This window comes from Dama dama, chromosome 26 (assembly GCF_033118175.1).
Source record: "Dama dama isolate Ldn47 chromosome 26, ASM3311817v1, whole genome shotgun sequence".
Classification (NCBI taxonomy): Eukaryota; Metazoa; Chordata; class Mammalia; order Artiodactyla; family Cervidae; genus Dama; species Dama dama.
Window position 1 is genome coordinate 34,711,467 of NC_083706.1, and position 21,803 is coordinate 34,733,269.

At 41.5% G+C, this 21,803-nt stretch overlaps 1 protein-coding gene across 9 annotated transcripts in view; it reads right to left on the reverse strand.

Annotated features, from left to right (window-relative positions):
* Nucleotides 1-21,803, reverse strand: part of HIVEP2 (HIVEP zinc finger 2) — a 207,471-nt gene that overhangs the window by 15,580 nt on the left and 170,088 nt on the right. For all 9 annotated transcript variants that reach the window (XM_061130370.1, XM_061130374.1, XM_061130377.1 and 6 more), the window contains 5 exons: nucleotides 21,338-21,432; nucleotides 12,427-12,471; nucleotides 6,222-11,777; nucleotides 4,132-4,286; nucleotides 235-410 (listed from right to left, as the gene is read on the reverse strand). In XM_061130370.1, the coding sequence (XP_060986353.1) occupies nucleotides 235-410; nucleotides 4,132-4,286; nucleotides 6,222-11,390 (5,500 nt within the window). In that variant the 5' untranslated portion in view covers nucleotides 11,391-11,777; nucleotides 12,427-12,471; nucleotides 21,338-21,432. The remainder of the gene's footprint in view (nucleotides 1-234; nucleotides 411-4,131; nucleotides 4,287-6,221; nucleotides 11,778-12,426; nucleotides 12,472-21,337; nucleotides 21,433-21,803) is intronic.

Here is a 21,803-nt window from a genome sequence, read left to right on the forward strand (position 1 = left end):
ACTACTAGCCTGGACCTAAGTCTATAGCTCTTACTTCAGTCATAAAAGGAGCCTCACTGTCTCATACATCCTCAGACCACTTACAGAAAGAAAACACATTTCATGAGTGTCACATTTTCAAAAAGAAACCATCGAATTGTCAATGACAGTTACAAAATGGTATTCAGAATCTGGAATAGCCATTAAGAAAAAAAAGAGTTTTCCCTCTTAAAAAAAAAAAAATCAGACCTGTACCTTTTGTTTTGAAGGCAAAGTTACATAACTTGCATACATAAGGCCGGACATCAGTATGCGTGCGGATATGCTTCTTGAGCATGCTTGGTTTCTTACACCGAATCCCACATTCTTCACAAATGTACTTTCCACGTCCACGTCCTCTGACATATACATAGTCTTCATTTGATTTATATCTGTTAAAAAGTGGAAAATTCAGTGTGTTTCCAAATACTTCACATGATTCCAAATACTAACATGTTTCCACATACATGTTATATATAAAACCAAAAGCTAATCACTTGCGAGACAAAATTTTAGATGGGTCTTTTACAATTATTCAACTTTATTTCTACAGAGCCACTGAAATCTATGCAGTACCTGAAAGAACTTGGAAACAGATTTGGCATTGTAAATAAAAGAAATTTTTTTTCTATGTGGAGTTCAAAATGGAGTTGGCTCTTCTATGAAATGTGACTATATGGACTCTGTATAGAAGTTCAAATGGGCTTATATAAGCTGCAAAGATTGCAACACTGTGGGCCTTACTACTTCCAGATTTGGATACCAAGAAACATCCAAAAAGTTATACTAGCATACTTAAATCATCACATATCACTTGTTAACATTACATCATCTAAGATGTGCATGCACAACACATATACCCCTCTAAATTGCTAGAATAAATATAACTGATTATAGAATTCTTCACTGCAAGTTTCTACTCTATTTTTACAATCCTGGCACGAGAGTCAGAAATTTCTAGCTTACACAGGCTGAGCTGAGCTCACCAACTGTTGCCTACAGATTTGATCTGTTCTTCCCAAGGACCGTAATTCTGTACTGAAGTGAAGTCTAAATTTCAAGTGGCTTCTGGAAGGTACCGTTACATAATGAAAACTAGAGATTCTATTTTTCAATCAAATTTGCCTTTGTTTCTGGGAGGATTTATAGAGAAGTTTGAAAGGATGTCTGAGGTCATCCAGTTTAATTAAATCAGTAAGATGAACAAAGTCTTAGGTATTCACTGTAATAATCCATGGAAAAAACATATCCAGTGATCACCATCAGTCACATTTTGTTCAGAATTTAAAGCAACATGCCCCATCACAGCGTATAGCGGCATTCTACTGAATAACTCAGTGAATATCATTATCTCTTAAATCTCAGGCTAGAATTATGGGTCTACTACCGAAGATATTTCTTGTGAGGGTTCTTTTTATAACTTCCAAAGGTAAAGTGACCTACAAATGCCCTAACTCAGTGTGGGCTGACTTAAAGGCCTTAGATTTAGTCTTTTTTTTTTTCTTTTGTTTATTTTCAAATATTCTAAGAGCATTGCAAACTTCTCTATTTTGTTCCAGCTAATCCATCATCAGGAATAAAAGCAAATTCAGTTTCATTCGTCCAAACCACTGCAGGATATTTAAGATAGAAAATCCATCCTATCAACTCTGCTATGGATACTATTTGATCTTAACATTATCTATTTTTCAGTCAGTACCAATCCAGGTGAGAATCAAGTAGTATCAAAAATATCAATAGTCAATTTTACATACTTTTTAGTCCTTTAAATCTTTCCCCCTTTACAAGGAACTTCCAAAGTCAACTTTTTCTTCAAAGCTATTTTGAACTTCATCTTTCATCTCATCGTCTTTTGTAATAAAGCAGAAAGGAACCTAAAGTTGCACAATATGTCACCTTTTAATACCACTATTCTCTGCCCCAAACTGGATGAAACTACCTAAGGACTACAGAATAAAACAAATAATTTAATAGACAGCAATTCCTCTTCAGGGAAGGGTACTTCAAGCTTCCTGTGGTGCATCATTATACTTGATGGAAAATCCATTTTATTTTCAAATAATACTATTTTTAATTCCTTAGCTGATTAACTTGCTTCCAGAATGAAAATTAAGTTCTGTATAAAATATAAATGCATTAGAAAAATCTGTACAAATAAAACATTTACCCTTCAAAAGTTTTGCAGACCCATGAATCTACTTGATATAAGAATTAATGGATTTTTGAAAAAAATATGTCAACCCACTCTAGTATCCTTGCCTAAGAAATCCCATGGACAGAGGAGCCTGGTGGGCTACAGTCCATGGGGTCACTAAGAGCCAGACATGACTTAGCAACTAAACAACAACAACAATGAAATTACTAGGTCTATGAATTAGACAATATAGGAAACATACACACTTAAAAATTTGGTCAGTGATTTTTTTTTTTTTTGGAAGTTATCACTTTGCAATGGCAAAATAAAGAGGTTTTAACACATTTCTTGGAATAAACAACTGGTCACCACCAGGCAGAAGTTGGATCACAGATTAAGGAATGAATGAGATATAGCCCATAAAGAGACAATGAAAGGAAGAGGAAATGAAATATCGGCACAATCCTTTTGGATCATCAAAACACAGTCATAAAATGTTCACATATGCTTTTCATTTGCATCTTTTGTTAGTGGAGATGAGCTCCCCAAAGCACGCAGACCTGTGAAGGTCTCGCTTGTCTAGCACAAGTGCACTGCTCTGAAGAAGACTGCTGGACACAAGGGTCGACTCAGTCACAGGAACTTCTTGGTCTCTGAGGAAAGATATTATCTCTGTTTCTCTCGTTTGTGTGTCAAAAAATACTGAGACAAGCTTCATGACGACAAACAACTGTGGTTTCAGTGGTGACAATACTCAGGCATCCACCCAAAGGGGGCCAACCCTATGAGGGAGCCAGCTTCCAAATTCTATCTCCAAATGGTAAGTCTATGTGAGGAACTGGTATCTTGTATTACCAACCATTTAACAATTTAGAGTCAAAGAGAAAACATTACTTTGTCCTCCAAATATAATTAGAATAAATTCATGCTCATGGAAAGTTGTAAGTTATAGATCTGCTGTAGAGATAAGGTAATTACATGACAATCCCCAAATGTGGTTAATGTCCTTTAAATTTTTTACATTTTAAAGCAAATATCTTGGCTTTTTCTCCAATGTGACTGGATTGAAGATACTTTTCTATCAAAATCTAAAACTCGACATTACACACACATGTAATTTTTCTTAACTAGATAGATAACAAAGTCGCTGAACCTTTTCATTTGAGTTTCTGCAACTCAGAATTCTTAAAAAGAAATTTCTAAAGACAGAGAAACTATCACAGATCAGAGGAGGCTGGGGAAACATGACAACTAAATGCAAGATGGTGCTCTGGCTTGGGTCCTGGAACAAAAAGAGGGTAGGGCAGGAACTGGTGAAATCCCACACATCTGGAGTTCAGGTAATAATAAAAGCAATAAAACCAACTAGTTTCCAGGTACATACATGAGTGTGCAAGATTGCATTTTTGTAAGCACAAAATAAAAACATGTCCATTAGTAACACAAGTGGTTGTAAAAATAATACGAAAGAATGAACAAACTTAGATGACGTCAAAAGTCCAGCAATTTAAATTAGAGGTATGAAAATTTAAGGCAGAAGTTCAAAGCATATACATTAAGACATTTTTATTAAAAGCAAGTCATGAAAGCATGGGCATGAACTCATTATCTATTACCAAGCAGACTTCAGAAATGTGTATAGAAAAAGAATTTGCTTTAGGCTTCGGACCAGAGGAGATATGACATTTTTCCACACAGATAAGTGAGTAAGTGAAGTCGCTCAGTCATGTCCGACTCTCTGCGACTCCATGGACTGTAACCTGCCATGCTTCTCAGTCCATGGGATTTTCCAGGCAAGAGTACTGGAGTGGGTTGCCATTTCCTTCTCCAGAGGATCTTCCTGACCCAGGGATCGAACCCGGGTCTCCCGCATTGTAGGCATAGACGCTTTAGCGTCTGAGCCACCAGGGAAAGACACTCAGGACCATTTATTCTGATGTCTAACAGAATAGTTGACATTTGCACTTATGTTTCCTTACCCTCCTTCAAAGATTTTAATTCGAATAGGCTCAGTTTGCTTGGATCCAATATCCTTATCTCCATGAATATCTCCTTTCCCTCTTTCCTTTAAGATACTTCCCACTAGTTTCCTTTCTAGTTTGCTGCCAAATAAAAAGGACGCATCAGGTTTCATCTGCAGGAAAAAAGAGAGGATCATTTTGTATGCATTCCCTAAAACACAGAGGAAGCCCACATATTCCACTCTTTCATGGTCTCTGAAAATTAGCCTAAATTCCACACTAAAAGGCCATAGGGTGGCTACATAAAAGAAGGGACAACGGGGATAAAATCAGAAAAGAATGAGAGTTTCTACAGAATAAATTCAACATTCTTTTAAAAACAAGACCCCACTAGCACATATACCATGCAACACTAATAAAAACATTAAAAACAAGTGCTCTTTTGGAAATAGCAATTCAAGCAATCTCTATGCATTTCCAAAATATTCTCAAAAGTCATTAAAGAGAAATGGTAACTGAAATATACTGTAAATTTTATATATTTTATATTCATAAATTCTCCATTTACTTTTTTATTAGCATGAATTCCAAAATGGCCCTTATTAATAGTTTTATAATTTTACATGTAAGGCAATAATTGTTCATGCAGAAGCAAACCCACTAATCCTTGGAAAAATGAGTTAGAGAAATAATATGTATTATAAATATAAAATAAATTTTAGTAAAAAGTATAGTCAATGGGAAAAACCCCTCCCCCAGAAGTTTGCAGAGTTCAGTTCTGACATCCTGCAGTCTCCTTCGTCGACTGAAAAAAGATGCATAATGTGAGAGTTGTGAGTTGAGTTTTATTTGGGGCAAAATGAGGACTGCAACCCAGGAGATAGCACTTTAGATAGCCCTGAGAAACTGCTCCAAAGAGTTAGTGTATGTGTGTGTGAGTTGCTCAGTCGTGTCCGTCTCTTTGCGACCCCATGGACTATGACTATAGCCTGCCAGGCTCCTTTGTCCATGGGATTCTCCAGGCAAGAACACAGGAGTGGGTTGCCATTCCCTTCTCCAGGGGATCTTCCTAGCCCAGGGATCAAACCCAGGTCTCCTGCATTGCAGGAGGATTCTTTACCCTCTGAGACACCAGGGAAGCCCAAATGGTAGTGGGGGAAGGTCAATATATAAGATTTTGGTGAAGGGGGAGTTCAATGCCATCAAGCACTCTTCTTACAAAAGGTTTTCTGCCAGTCACGAGGAGCTGACATCACCATGAAGGGATTTAGTACTTTTCTAGATAAGAGGAGATGCAAGGATTGGAAACTACTCTTTGGGAAAGACCTGATGCCAGGAAAGATTGAGGGTCGGAGGAGAACGGGGTGACAGAGGATAAGACGTTGGATAGCATCATTGACTCAATGAACAAGAGTTTGAGCAAACTCCAGGGGGTAGTGAAGGTCAGGGAAGCCTGGTGTGCTGCAGTCCACGGGGTTGCAGAGAGTTGGACACGACTGAGTGACTGAACAACAACAAGGATTGGAATCATGGAATCAGTTCCTGAAAATATCTATCTAAAGACCTGTTCCACCAGTTTCCCTAGAGTACAGAGTGCCTCACTCTCTACCCTGAATACCCTTCAGGGCATGTCAAAGGTCAACAGCTACAGAAGCACAGGATTCAGATGCAATCTCTGCAGAGGCAGATGATAAATGCCCTTGGCAAGAACCAATTTGTAATTGATACCTTCCCGATCTTTCCTCTCTAGTGCTCACTCCATGTTCTATGTCCTCATTTCACAATTTCCTGAATTCCTCACATCAACAAAAAGTCGATTTCCTAGGTCACTAATCCAGGTCATTCGGAAAGTGGGAGGAACTCTAAGGAATTAGTCCTTGTGGTGCGATTTCTCAGCACCTGGCCAGGGAGATAGTTTGTGCTTGGGACAGTCCTAAGACCCTCATAACCAAGTTCACGGTCAGTGGCTAAGGCCTGTCTACAGAGGATTCCGCCCACCTTGGCCTTCACTTTACTTGTGTCTTTTCGTTCCTACATTCTTTACTACCTTATTCTGCTCAGCAATCAAATCCACAACACAGAAGGCTTTCAGAAACAAAGTTTGTTACCTGAGCAAACTGCTTCCAAGCACTTGACGATGTCAGTTTGCCGGTTCCAGGCCGGTGCATAGCAGCCAGAGTATAAATTTCTGCAGTGATTTTTTGCTTGGACCTCAGAAGAGCCAGCGTGGTCTTGGTGTTCAATCCGGATGGGTTCGGGTTACAGGAACTAATGCACCATGAAGCATAAACGGAGGATTTGAAGGTGGCCTGCTGCACATAACTGGGTTTTGTATAATTTAGGAAGCACCAACTCACAGTCGTTGTTGTCCGCAGACTGGGGAACTGAAGAATCTGCTGGAAATCTACCACGTCCGTGAAAAGAAGAGTTGAATTCGCCACTTTTGCACTGGGGCCCGAGGCCCTGGGGCCCAACACACCAGCAGGCAGCTTCTGGCTCTTGCCTTGCTCTTCGAGCTGACTGTCCCCAGGTGGCAAGGAGGAGGCCTGAGGGCTCATGCTAATATCAGAGGCTGTCTCGTCAATGTCCAACTCATCTGAGGACTCTTTACTTTCCGAGGGCCCACTGGACGACTTCTGCCCCAGGGGGGATGCTCGGGAGCCAGGCTCCCTTGAGGGCACGCTGGAAGAGGGAAGGTCTTGAGATGAGGAGGGGGACAGTGAGGAGAAGGAAGAAGACCCTGACGCCAAGCCATCCTTTGGCTCAGAAGCACAGCCCTGTCGAACCAGCTGGGGTTTCTGGGGGCGGGAGAGATCCTTCTTGATGTCTGAGTTGGTCAGCTCCACGGCACTGAGCTCCTCCACGATCTGTCCATACATCTTTTCTTCCTTGACCCTTTTCTGCTGCTTCGTTTCCATGAAGAGTTCTAAGCTGCTGGCCGGAGAAAGCATACGTTTGCTGCCTCCCAGGGTGGCCACGCTGTCAGAGGTGGAAGGTAAACATAAGGGGATTGAGGACTCCAAGCCAAGGGGTAAGGTCTGAGGTACTTTCCAGATGGGGTATTTTTCCAAGCCTGCATGCTGCCCCAACATCTGGGCAATGTTAAATCCTATTCCTTGCATGGCCGCGTTGGTTACCAGGGTTCTTTGGGTCACATTCTCGTCGACTTTGCATATGACAATGGCAGGACTGTTCTGCCCAAGCATCTGAGAAATGCTTGTGTACATGACACTCCCATAGGATGGGACGTGCGTCTGGATCCTAACAGGAACCACTGTTCCCGGTAAGGACTGCAAGGGCCCAGCGCTCGCTGAGGCGAAATCTTCCTGAAGAACCTGCTCAGAGGGAGTATCCGTTGACTTGGTGCTCTCCCCGGAAGGAAACTTTGGAAGGAGGTTCTTTGAGGGTAGCCCTGATGTTCCTGAATAGCCCGGGTAGGTTTGATCTTTCGTGTGCGTGTAATCAGCGGATTTCTTTCCAGTGTGTTCGGCCAAGGGCTCCAAGGGGTAGCTGGGGTGAACTTCTGCCTGGAAAGAAGGCTTGCCATAGCTCTTCGGAGCGTGCTGAGCAAGGGGATGGGGGAAGTGCGCCTGCCACCAGGGGGGCTGCTGGGCTGGTAAGTGAACCATACAGACGGTAGGATACTGGAACTGAAACAAAGCGCTCTGGATTGGAGAAAACGGGAGAGCCTCCTGATGGGGAAACAAATGTGGCTGTTCGGACAAGTGCTTGCTTGCAATATAGGATGTCGGTTGTATCAAGGGATTTCTCAGAGATTCCTGACTGTCCAGGTGCAGGATCTGCTGCTGGGCCAGGTGGAGGGGGCCTGAGCTCAGCTGGGGGCAGGGACCCACCACCTGCTTCCCTGGGTCCTCGGCAGGGAGGGGAGGGAGCACGGAGCACGCGGCGTGGGGCCACGTGGACCTGAGGCTGGCGTGCAGATGCTCCAGCTGCTCCTGCTTGACACCCAGATCCGCGCCGGCCTCCCCCTGGGCGATCTCGGGAGAGCCGCTGAAGGACGCCTGGCGCACCAGAAAGCACTTCTTCCTCTCCCGGGATGGGGACAGCGCAGAGGCGGCTGACGCCCCGGCTGCGGGCGCGTGGGACAGGTTCCCATAATCAAATGACTTGCTCCGAATTTCTGGGACCTCCGTGGGGTGAGGACAAGGCATCTGCTCAGATGAGCAGCGTCGCATCTCCTTTTGGTGGTGGTGGTGGCCGGGGACAGACAGTGAGTAGGAACCGGCGGGGACGGTCAAGAACTCCGAATGCTTCCCGAACTCATCCGGCTTGGGAGGCGCCGCAAGCTTCATGGTCTCCTCTCGGTCGAAAGACATGGAGAAGCTGGAGCTGTGGGACAGGTTACTCTCTTGACTGGGGCTGCGGGAGAGGCCGGTGCCCGTGGACTCGAAGCTGGATTCCCCGGAGGAGTGCTCCATGTCCGCGAGTCGCAGACGCTTCTTTTTGGGCGGCAGCTTCTCGGCCGGGAGCTGGGAGAGGGTCTCGCTTCTCTGGGGCCACTGGAACTCCTCCACTGGCTTTTCCGGCTCTTTGCTCTGCGTTTCCTTCTCCTTCTCCGGCTTGTCCGGCTCCTCGGTCACGCGGATCTCCGGCACCTGGATGTTGTGCTGGCGCACGAGCCGGGGAGGCGCGTGGTAGGGCGGTGGCGGCGGCGGCGGGACTTGCGGCGCTGGGGACGGCTTCCCCCCGCCGTCTGCGCCCTCCCCGGGCGGGGCCCACTCCGGGCTCACCGGGGCTTCGGAGATCTCACTGTCACACGTCTCGGAGGGTGACGAGGCTTTCTCCTGGGCGCTGGCCGCGAGTTCAGCGGACTCGGACCGCTCGAAGGAATTGGGGCGGCTCAGCGAGTTGGTGTGCTGAATCACAGAGATCACATTTCCGGGAGGCTTCCTGCCCGCTCCGTCCGATTGCTTGTCCTGATCAGCCGCCAAGGGTGACTCCTCCGACCCGAGAGAGGGACTCCCAGATTGCAGCGGGGGTCGACACAGGTCAAAGCGCTCAGAGTGCCCATGAGAAGGGTTTTCCTGTCCAGCCAGGCCGAACCCACTCCTCGCGCCTTCCTGCATCTGCAGCTTGGACTCGTAATCTGCAGTCGCGATGCCCAAGGGCGTGCTGCTGCAGATCATGGGGGTGTCCTCCTCGTCCCCCACGCTCTTTTCTTTCCGGCGTTTTCGAGTTTCACACGTGGTTCCAAACATGGTTGGCACGCCCTGGGATGGCGCCGAGGGATCCATGAAATACTCCCCGCCATGTTTCAAGGGGCTGATGCAGGAAACATCCCTGTAGCTTGGCTTCGTCATCTCAGAGTCCTCCCACTTCTTATAGGGTTTGCGGCAGACGTCATAGTCATAGCCGACCCTGTCCCCAGGAATCAATTTCTTTTCCTTCAAGGATGGACCTGTGATGCTTTTGGACACCCTGCCATGGTGGTCTCCCTCCAGGTGCCCCTCCTGGACTGAAGGCAGCTCAAAAGCCGCTTGTCTCCTTAACATGCGCTGAGGTGGTATGCCTACCGTTCCTGGGTAGAACACATCATCGGAGCCAGTCATCCGCTCGTCAAATGAGTGACTTCCTCTCAAAGAAGGAGGAAGACTTAAGTTAGTTGCTGAAGAAGTTGGCATTGAGTTGCTTCGAATAAGGGGTGAAGAGTCAACTGGCGCTTCGAGGAGAACTGGGCTGCCGCCTTGGAAACTGGCTGGATAAAGTTTTCCTTCATTCCTGATAGATGATGGAATCATTTGGGATTGTCTTGACTCACTGTTGAATTTGGTGGATTTTAGCATGCCTGTCTGGCTGGGATCAATTTCCGCCTTGCTTGGGATCAGCTGGGAAACAGGATCTTCAAACATCTTGACATCTAACCTGGTGTTGACGTGAGGTAATGAGTCCATGGTGCCCTTCCTACCCATCGTGGCGCGCTCCTGACTTGTGGTTGTAACACTGAGTGTATTTCTTGGACTAAGCCGACAGTATTTTCCAAAGATGATTTCTTCGTAAGACTTCGCGTTTGTGTTTGGAGGGCTGATCTGCTGCTCTGCACTTTCTGAGCGGGAAAAGTAACCAGAGTCGGTGCTTCCTTTACTGTGCGGGCTCAGAAGGTTCAGAGATGGCTCAGAATCTTGTCCTTTTTTCTCTGACAGTCTTAGTGCAAGTTTCTGTTTAACTGTGTGAGAGTCATCAGCCTTAGTACTTAAAGACGGATTTGGTAACATATCAGAGCCAATATACTGAGAGCTTTCATTAGTTAAAGGAATTCCGCTTTTGGGGATAATCAAAATCGGCACCTTCATTGGGCCTCCCAGCGATTCTTCCAATGACCCGTGATAGCCACCTCTGCTGGCCATTTCCAGTGGAATGGGTGGGCCAGGACTCATTTTATCAGAAGCCTCAACAAACAAAGAACTCTCCTCATCTGTGTCTGTACTCTGTTCACCGTCCGAATGTATTTCTGCTTCTACATCAATAAAACCGGCCTCTAGATCCAATTTTGATACCGCTGACTCTGTGAAAGGGACCAATCCTGCCTTAATTGCATGGGCATGTGACTTCCTGTGCTTGTACAAATTGCTCTTCGTCTTGAAAGAGAAACCACAAGGTATACATGGATATGGCCGCTCACCGGTATGGGACCTGATGTGTTTTTTCAGTACGCTGGGTTTGGCACACGCCCTGCTGCAGTAAGGGCAAATGTACTTGCCGGGCTTTTTGGGTTTGTGCTCTTTTTTGTGAGCATCTTCGGACTGTTCGATACTTTTCTGGGAGTATTGGCTATAAGCAGGGTTCAGACTTGAAATCTTTTTTCTAGGATAACCACCACTGTGGCCGTGTATAGGAAAGGAAAATAGGTCCTCAGAGGCAACAGATGGCAAAGGGCCAGGAAAAAGCCACGGAGGGCCTTCAAGGCTCTGGTGTGGCTTGTTGCTGTGCATGACCCCCTGTGGCAACGAGTGCTGAGGGAAAGAGAGTGAATGTTGGCATGAATAAGGACTTGGACGGTGTGGTGGGTATTGCTTCTCTGTGACTTGCTGGACCACTTCGCTAGGTGAGGCCAGTTTCCCAGAACCAAACAGTTGTGCTGATGCTGTGTTTCCGATATGCTCAGGATCAATTTGTGGTTGCCGCTGTCCTTCTTGACTGCCAAAAGTGCTCATCTTAATAACAGCTGATTGTTCCTGTCTCCATCTACCTGATGCTTTATCAGTTTCTCCAGACCTTGAGGTAGCTTTTTGTCCTAGAGCTGTGTCCCCAGTGTCCATTTTGTCACACAAGGTCTCAAGTGCTAGTTTGCTTGAAAGCCGTGCAGACTCATGGAGTGCCTTCAAAGCTGTGCCTTTCAAAGCTTGCTTGCTTCCATGTTCCAGGGTGTCTGCAAACTTGCTGAGTTTTCCTTCTCTTTGGAACCTTCCACACCTACCCCGTAGTCTGTGGGCATTTGATGGTAATGTCCTTGGACCGGGGCTATAACACAGTTCTCTCCATTGTAGAAATGTCCATCCAAAAGCTAAGTGCAAATCTATAAAGATTTCTTATGGCATTTGAATATTTTCAACTAGGATGAAATTGGGATGATGAATAGTCTAGGAGAAATTTTGCCCATCAACTAGAGCAAAGTTCAACTGTCAGTTTCACTAAGACAAAATGATCTGAAATAAAACAGAACAAAACACAAAGAGATTGTCAATAACAGTTATCAAGTAAGAAACTAAAACCAACCCTAAATATACAGCCTGAAATTGGATAAAGTGAAAATATGTTTATTCCAAGAAATCCTTTTTATATCTGTTACACTAATTCCACAATTAAAGGTTATTAATTGCAAATTTCATATTGTCATAAGCATAAATCTCTTAACTTTTGGTCACCCTTTTAAACCCCCCTTAATCTTGATAAAATAAGAGCATTTAAGGGAAAACTTTTGATATATATTATTTATAAAATCATAAAATTTTTAAAAGTCTTCATGAAAATAAATTTAGAGCTATTTCTAACCAAGTTTTATGACTTACATGCTAAGTGTACTACATATTTCTCTATTTAGATATGTTAAATTATAATATGATATAATTTACAAGTATATAATACAATGATGACATAAAATGTTATATGTATTATATATAATGTTAACATAAAATATAAGTATATTTTATAGCTTAAAAACATTGATTAGACTAAGGCTGGCTGCAGGAGCTTTGGAAAAGGCAGAAAAGTGCATCTAAATAAAATAGTTATAAAATCTTCATAATATGGATGACAAAACATATTTTGGGGAAAGTTAAAAAATATAATGTTTACCTGAATGGTTTAGAGTTCTCATGGGCATGATTGTCTTGACGCTTCCTGGGTAGAAAATAAATACAGTTAGGAAATGTTGTTCCATTAAACTACAACATTGCTGATTACAAATGTCAGTTTAAAATTCATTATATGTAGATCTCACAATGTTATGAGGTGTAATATAAGGAGATGGCAAGAGTGAACACTGACATTTTAGGAATCAGTGAACTAAAATGGACAGGAATGGGCGAATTTAATTCAGATGACCATTATATCTACTACTGTGGGCAAGAATTCCATAGAAGAGATGGAGTAGCCCTCATAGTCAACAAGAGAGTCCAAAATGCAGTTTAGTCGCTCAGTCGTGTATGACTCTCCGTGACCCCATGGACTGCAGCATGCCAGGCCTCCCTGTCCATCACCAGCTCCTGGAGTTGACTCAAACTCATGTCCATTGAGTCGGTGATGCCATCCAGCCATCTTTCCCAGCATCAGGATCTTTTCAAATGAGTCAGCTCTTCGCATCAGGTGGCCAAAGTATTAGAGTTTCAGCTTCAGCATCAGTCTTTCCAATGAATATTCAGGACTGATTTCCTTTAGGATGGACTGGTTGGATCTCCTTGCAGTCCAAGGGACTCCCAAGAGTTTTCTCCAACACCACAGTTCAAGAGTATCAATTCTTCAGTGCTCAGCTTTCTTTAGAGTCCAACTCGCATATCCATACTACTACTGGAAAAACCATAGCTTTGACTAGATGGACCTTTGTTGGCAAACTAATGTCTCTGCAATCTCAAAATGAAAGAATGATCTTGGTTCATTCCCAAGGCAAACCATTTGATATAGTAATCAAAGTCTGTGCCCAACCACTAATGCCAAAGAAGCTGAAGTTGAACTGTTCTATGAAGACCACTCAACCTTCTTGAATGTTCTATAAGAACTTCTAGAACTAACACCAAAAAAAAAAAAAAAAAAAGTCTTTTTCATCATAGTGGACTGGAATGCAAAAGTAGGAAGTCAAGAGATACCTGGAGGAAGGCAAGTTTGGCTTTGGAGTACAAAATGAAGCAGGGCAAAGGCTAACAGGGTTTTGCCAAGAGAACACATTGGTCATAGCAAACATCTTCTTGCAACAACACAGGAGACAACTCTACACATGGACATCACCAGATGGTCAATACCGATATCAGACTGATTATAATCTTTACAGTTGAAGATGAAGAAGCTCTATATAGTCAGCAAAAACAAGACTGGGAGCTTACTGTGGCTCAGATCATGAACTCCTTATTGCAAAGTGCAGACTTAATTGAAGTAAGTAGGGAAAACCACTAAGCCATTCAAGTGTGACCTAAATCAAATCCTTTATGATTATACAGTGAAAGTGCCAAATAGATTCAAGGGATTAGATCTGATCGACAGAATGCCTGAAGAACTATGGACGGAGGTTCAAAACATTGTACAGGAGGTGGTGATCAAAACCATCCCCAGGAAAAAGAAATGTTAAAAAGGCAAAATGTTTGTCTGAGGAGACCTTACAAATAGCTGAAAAAGGAAGAGAAGCGAAAGGCAAAGGAGAAAAGGAAAGATATACCCATCTGAATACAGAATTCCAAAGAATAGTAAGGAGAGATAAGAAAGCCTTCCTAAGTGATCAATGCAAAGAAATAGAGGAAAACAATAAAATGGGAAAGACTAGAGATCTCTTCAAGAAAATCAGAGATACCAAGGGAATATTTCATGTGAAGATGGACACAATTGCGGACAGAAATGGTATGGACCTAACAGAAGCAGAAGATATTAAGAAGTAGTGGTAAGAACACACAGAAGAACTATACAAAAAATATCTTAATGACCCAAATAACCATGATGGTGTGATCACTCACCTAGAGCCAGACATCCTGGAGTGCAAAGTCAAGTGGGCCTTAAGAAGCATCACTATGAACAAAGCTAGTGATGGATTTCCAGCTGAGCTATTTCAAGTCCTAAATGATGATGCTGTGAAAATGCTGCACTCAATATGCCAGCAAATTTGGAAAACTCAGCAGTGGCCACAGGACTGGAAAAGCTGTTTTCATTCCAATCCCAAAGAAACGCAATGCCAAAAAATGTTCAAACTACCACACAGTTGCACTCCTTTCACATGCTAGCGAGGTCATGCTCAAAATCCTCCAAGCTAGGCCTCAACAGTATGTGAACTGAGAGTTTCCAGATGTACAAGTTGGATTTAGAAAGGCAGAGGAACCAGAGATTAAATTGCCAACATCTGTTGGGTCATAAAAAAAAGCAAGAGAGTTCCAGAAAAACATCTACTTCTGCTCCGTTGACTACGCTTAATCCTTTGACTGTGTGGATCACAACAAACTGTGGAAAATTCTTAAAGAGATGGGAATACCAGACCACCTTACCCGCCTCCTGAGAAACCTGTATGCAGCTCAAGAAGCAACAGTAGGAACCTGACATGGAACAACAGACTGGTTCCAAATTGGGAACGGAGTATATCAAGACTGTATATTGTCACCCTGTTTATTTAACTCATATGCAGAGTACATCATATGAAATGCCAGGCTGTCTGAAGCACAAGCTGGAATCAAGATTGTGGGGAGAAGTATCAATGACCTCAGATATGCAGATGACACCGCCCTTATGGCAGAAAGTGAAGAGGAACTAAAGAGCCTCTTGATGAAAGTGAAAGAGGAGAGTGAAAAAGTTGGCTTAAAACTCAACATTCAAAAAACTAAGATCATGGCATCTGGTCTTATCACTTCATGGCAGATAGATGGGGAAACAATGGAAACACTGACAGACTATTTTCTTGGGCTCCAGAATCAATGTGGATGGTGACTGCAGCCATGAAATTAAAAGATGCTTGCTCCTTGGAAGAAAGGCTATGACAAACCTAGTCAGCATATTAAAAAGCAGAGACAGTACTTTGCTGACAAAGGTCTGTATAGTCAAAGCTATGGTTTTCCCAGTAGTCATGTACTGATATGAGAGTTGGACCATAAAGAAGGCTGAGCGTGGAAGAATTGATGCCTTTGAACTGTGGTGTTGGGGAAGACTCTTGAGAACGCCTTGGACAGGAAGGAGATCAAACCAGTCCATCCTAAAGGAAATCAACTCTGAATTAAAAATCACTGGAAGGACTGATGCTGAAGCTCCAAGACTCTTGCCACCTGATGTGATGGGCCAACTCATTGGAAAAGACCCTGATGCTGGGAAAGACTTAAGGCAGGAGGAAAAGGGGATGACAGAGGATGAGATGGTTGAATGGCATCACCAACTCAATGGACACGAGTGTGAGCAAACTCTGGGCGGTGGTGAAGGACAGAGAAACCTGGTGTGGTGCAGTCCATGGGGTCACAAAGAGTTGGACACAACTGAGCGACTGAACAGCAAACAACACCGTATTATGTGCTCTAAAAAATACAGCAAGTAACTGCTTTAGAAAACACTATACTCAAGTAGTAAACATAATATTGATTGTCACTATGCCTAAAAATAACTCAAGGAGAAAAAAATTTTTTAAACTTCAGAGTCATATTTTCTAAAATATAAGATTAACATATTAAAACATCTTAGACTTTTATCAGAAAGGCTTGGTTTTAATTCCTTAGATATTAAAAAGTTGAGAAGAGTGGGTTTTTAAAATGTAACCTGTAGATTTTAAAAATTTTTTAATAAATATCCTTTTTAGGAAATTTGAATGACAGCAGAGTGAAAGAGTCTTCCACATGACTATGAATGGCTCAGGAAAACTTGACAACTTAGAAACTATTAGATATTAAGTGAATACTCAGTTTCCATAAGGGAATGGCCAATATAGTACACATAGAATTCTGAGAACTTCAATGTTCAATTGTATCAATTATGATGATATCTGACGTGTTTCCTTAATAGGCAATATAGCAGTGTTCATCCTAGTAAGAATGCTCATGTTCTTTGGTCCAGAAATTCCATTTCTTGAAATGTGTCTTTACAGATGTACACAAGAGCACAAAGATGTATGTACAAGGATTACATAGGTCAATTAAGGCTCAGTCATAGGACTTAGCCACTTAAAGAAAATTAAGTGTATCTATAAGTACTAATATAAAAGCTCATCCAGAAGGTAGTAACATTGGATGTAAAATAGTTTATTGCGACCTAGAATGTATTTTATAATCCCATTTGTGTAAAAGAGAAACAGGCAATAAACAGAAAATTTCTGTAAGGATGCCAAACAGCTTTTACATGAGTTAAATCACAGAAATGGAGCCAGGCGGTCAAAAGAAAGGACAAAGGAAGGGATTTCTACCTTTAACCTTATGACTTCTGGTAATCTTTCTTTCTTTTCTTTTCTTTTTTTTTTTTTTTTACCATGAGTATGTCCAATGCAGGAGACATAAGAGACTCGGGTTCGATTCCTGATTTGGGAAGATGCCCTGGAGGAGGGCTTGGCTTGGCAACCCACTCTGGTGTTCTTGCCCAGAAAATGTCCATGGACAGAGGGGCCTGGCGGCTACAGTCCATGGGGTCACAGAGTCGGACACGACTGAAGTGACTTAGCAGCAGCAGCAGCAAGCATAAGGGAGTCTCACCTCCCCAACCGGCATCCCCTACTCCCAGCTCAACTGTTCAGTTTTATCACAATGCAAAATAAAACATGGGCTTCCCTGGTGGCTCAGAGCTAAGGAATCTGTCTGCCAATGCAGGAGATGTGGGTTTGACCCCTGGGAGAGGAAGATCCCCTGGAGAAGGAAATGGTAACCCACTCCAGTATTCTTGCCTGGGAAATCCCATGGACAGAGAAGCCACCAGGCTCAGTCCATGGGGTCAAAAAAAGAGTCGGACACAACTTAGCAACTGAACATAACAGAAAAAATACATCTGCAATAATGCTTTCTCCTAAGTATTTTCACTTGACTCCAATACTTCCAATGCTTGAATTTTTCACAGTCCTAAGAGAATATATGAGTTCTGTATGGATTTCAAACAAACCCACAATTTAAACAATGTTAAAATCTGTATATTGACGTATTAATGAAGACAGCCCCTTGTGAGACCATGATTGGGTCTCATGACATACAACTGTTTTACTTTGTTCCTTGAAAAGCATTACTTTTAAGAAAGTATTAATAAGAACCTCACAAGTGAAAATTAGGCATATGGTCACTTGCCATTTCTCAGTTTTCATAGAATATATAATTTTGCTTAACACATGGACTTCAAGTTAAACACATACATAAAATTTTATGAAAAACGGGACTGGGATACTATATTCAATAATTAAATACAGTATAGTGTTTTCGTGTAGCAATGAGGCAATAATCTTTAAAATCAGATTTAATTTTTATGGTTTACAGTAAAGAATTACATTTATTAAACCCTAAACCAGACATATACAATTCTTATCCACTAAGGATATATAAAAATAAAGGCACCAAATAAAATTCAAGGAAAGTTAATAATATTTTGCTATTAAAGAACAGACCAGAAGATGAAGAAAAGTGATTTACACAAAATTCAAAAGTAGATTCAGAAATAATACATTAATGGTCAGAAAAAAATTATCTGGAATAGTTATTTAATTGTTGATGGGTTTAAATTTTAAAGGGCAAATCAGGAAAAGTCACACCTACTTTTTATTTTTAAAAAACAATCTTGCTGATACCAATAGAAGAACATCCTATATTCCAATAGCATTTATTATCCAGAAAATGTTTTAAAAATCACAACTTGGATCCTGGTAAAAAAACACATTGACTCAATTATGCAAATAGCTTCAGTCAGGAAAGTGTTGTTAGTTGCTCCTTCATGTCTGACTCTTTGTGACCCATGGGCTATAGCCCAGAAGGCTCCTCTGTCCACAGAATTCTCCAGGCACAAATACTGGAGTGGGTTGCCACGTCCTACTCCAGGGGATCTTACCCCAGGGATCGAAGCTGGGTCTCCGGCACCACAGGCAGATTCTTTACCACTGAGCCACCAGACTTCCCTGAATCAGTCAGGAAAACTTCCTCCTTTTAAATTTCTAAGATAAACCCACCTAAGATGTCTTACCATTTTATCATAAATTAGATAAACTGAGTATCATTCTCCCTACTTCTGTCCAAGAAGCGGTTCTGTCCTTCTGCCTGAACTGAAGATCCCAGTAGGACTTGGGACCTCTTCTGGTCTACATTCCTTTGAACTATAATGTCTAACTTTTTACTTCAGTGACAGGCTTCTTAGGGACTATTACACAATTTTGTGTAATTAGACTATTATTAGGGAATTGGAAATCACTCCTATTTCACATGAACTGTTTACATGAGATTTTAAACATATCTGAGGATATAACTGTCTAACCCATCCTTGGACAGCCTTCAACTAACTGCTATCCATAAGACCACTTTCCTTCTTGGAGTTTCTGAGGCACATATAAAGGTAGATGGGAGAATACAGGAGTGATGGATCCTTTGGGAATTTACTGATCCTATTCATGAACCATTTGGACTCTTTTCGTTAATCTCTCTCTTGTCTTTGGGTGCTTTATCTTGGAGACTGAAAAAAATTCTGCAATGCAAATGGTTTGCACCATAGATCTATTCCTGGTCAGCATGAAATGTCTTTCTGGTGTTCAGTCTCTTTGCTGCTCTCCTTAACTTACACTTAGGAAAATAAATTCACTTGAAAATCCATAAGGCTTTCAAAGTTTAATAATGACATTTGTCTTTTTTTGGTGATACTTTTTAAGGATACTTTTACTTAGCCATCTAAATCTACCAATAATGGTAGAAATTCTTGAGCTTGTGTTGTATTAATTAAATGTATGAAAATTCTTATAAGATAGAGAAATATCTTCTTTGTATCTCAGAATATTATAAACCGTAAAATGTATCACTGTATATATCTGCAATTTTAGTATAATTTTCTCAATAGAGATCTACTTGGAGCCATGAAGATCAGTAGTAATATAGTTAATTATAGTGACATTACTTCTCAATGATTGTATAGATTGATTTCATTTTTCAAATTCTCTAATTATGTGTTAAAAATATATCTCCAATTTCCCCAATCAATTGGTGTGTTAAAAATGCAGTATTAGAGCAATCCTCACATGGAAGGAAAATAGCCGGTTATCATTTCGTTCTCTGAGGTTTCTTTTTATGGTAACCAAACCCACGCAAATTCACTTTTGGCACCCATTGCCAACAAAGGAACAGTATTCCAAACACAGCTTCACATTCACATTGAAATTTTTCCCTCATGCCTTTGAGTGCTCCGAAAGGAGCAGGATAATTTGCAGGAGGATATGACTTTGGGGTTTCCTGTGGATGGTGCTCTAGCCCCTAGGAGTCCTTCGGTTGGTAAAGAAAGACAGGCATTGTCTTGCAGGCTCCGTGCATTTTTCTGAGTGGGGTAATATTGAAAAAGACACTACCTTCTGCATGCTGTTTCAGTGGTAACAGAACTAAAGGAACTGAGCAAAAGAAAAGAAAATGATATTACTTGGAAGAGTTGCCATTTTTCTAAAAGTGTGCCCACTCCTTTGGCCATGCTTCAGTCCCACTCAAATAAATCTGGCACCCAGTTAAATAATTTCCTTAGACAGGCCCTGAAAGGAAAGGCACAGAAACAGCCTCCCGTATAGACCTCCACAGAGGTCTCTTCAGGATAACAGCTGGGTGGGATTGGCAGCCGGGCAGCCCAGCTCTGTAGACGAATAAAGGCCTACAGTACCCAGGGTTGTCAATCTGGGATCTTTTGCTTAGAAAAACACTATCTTAGAAAAAAAACTTTACCTCAGGAAATTAATCATTACTTGAGTGGTGGCAAAAGTCAAGTGAGCATTAAATAATAACATCCTAAATAATAATGGTATAAAATGACAGGTAATAAACACTACTTCTCTACTTCCAATGATTTAATAATAGACCATTTTTTAAAAACTAAAATGGTGATTTGGTCTTTTTTGAGACATTGGTGGAATTACACTTGTAAATAAAACAGATGTCTTCTGATAATAATTACTGGACAAAAATTTAGAGGCCATTTCCATGTATTTGCTTTCAAAATGTCACAGATCAACTGCAAAATATTTCAAGAAATACACGACCATCTCAGAGCACTGATGCTTTAACACAGACGGACCCACAGGTCACTACCACCTATGAGTACCGGATGAAGGAAAAAAGTATCTACCGAAAAACCATGAGCAGCGCCAGAGTCCAGCTGAATACAGACTTATTTCCACAGGATGATTAAAAAAAGGCACCTTTCTGAGAGCCAAATTCATTATAAATGCTTCTTTTATTAGTCAAAATTCCCATCTTAGTTCTCCCTAAAAGGAGCAAGCAGCCAATATGAGGAGGGTACTTTATACTATATAAAACCTTGCCAAGCAATTAAGAGAACTTCTGGAGAAGAAAGTAAAGAGACTGTGATGATCACCGTCTAGTTTGACATACATTAAAATTTAACTTGACATTTCAAACCTAATGGAAAACTCAACTATACTTTTTGCATGTTGGTTACAATGACCGCAGATAGTTGTACAGTTTGCCTATCTGGCCCAAAGTATTTATGACTTATGACTACAGCTTACTAATTTTAATATTTTGTCATAAGCTTTTTGCAAACTTTTTACAATTGTGATTTTGCTCTCCTGGTGGAATGTTTTCACATTCTATAACAACAGTTATTAGGTTTTACTACACAGAATTTTGTATGAAAATAAACTCTGCCAGAAAGAAATTCTCTTAAATGAAGCTGCTTCAATTAAGCAAATTATAATTAAAACTGGGCTATTATGAAAAACAAAACAAAACCTTCACTCACTAAATAGCATATACATTGTTTCTTCCCAGACTGAATGACAGTCAATTCACATATGGGTGCACAGTAAATTAAAACTTCTCTTCAAGTTAAATGTAAAAATAATAGAATAAAATAATAAATTTCAGCTATTAACCTGTTATCCTCATATCAAAAAAGTGCATCACAGCCGTCTTTGCTTTCCACGATGCCAACTCCCTCCACAGGAACACATGCACAACTTCTGGGAATCTAAAAAATAAACAAGATTTTTTTAAAATGATGAACTTTGTAGTGAATTTAACCAACATACTACTCATAGAAATGCTCTCCTCGAAAAAAGAAAATTTGGAACTGGATCCTTCAAGACCTTTTTTCTTTCAAGAAAAAATTTCCTGTCTCTTTACATACTTTACATCTTTTGAATAAGTTCTTACATTAAAAGAGAATTATCTGTTACAGGAAATGCGGAAGCAAGCAACGTGGAAAATAATGCTAGAGTTAAAACAATGTATTGGAACTAGAAATTATGCCACTGCAATCCATGATACAAATCTGACTTAAAGCTGATTCCCACAAAACTTCTTTTGGTGCATCAGCGACTAAACTCCCCAGGACGAAGA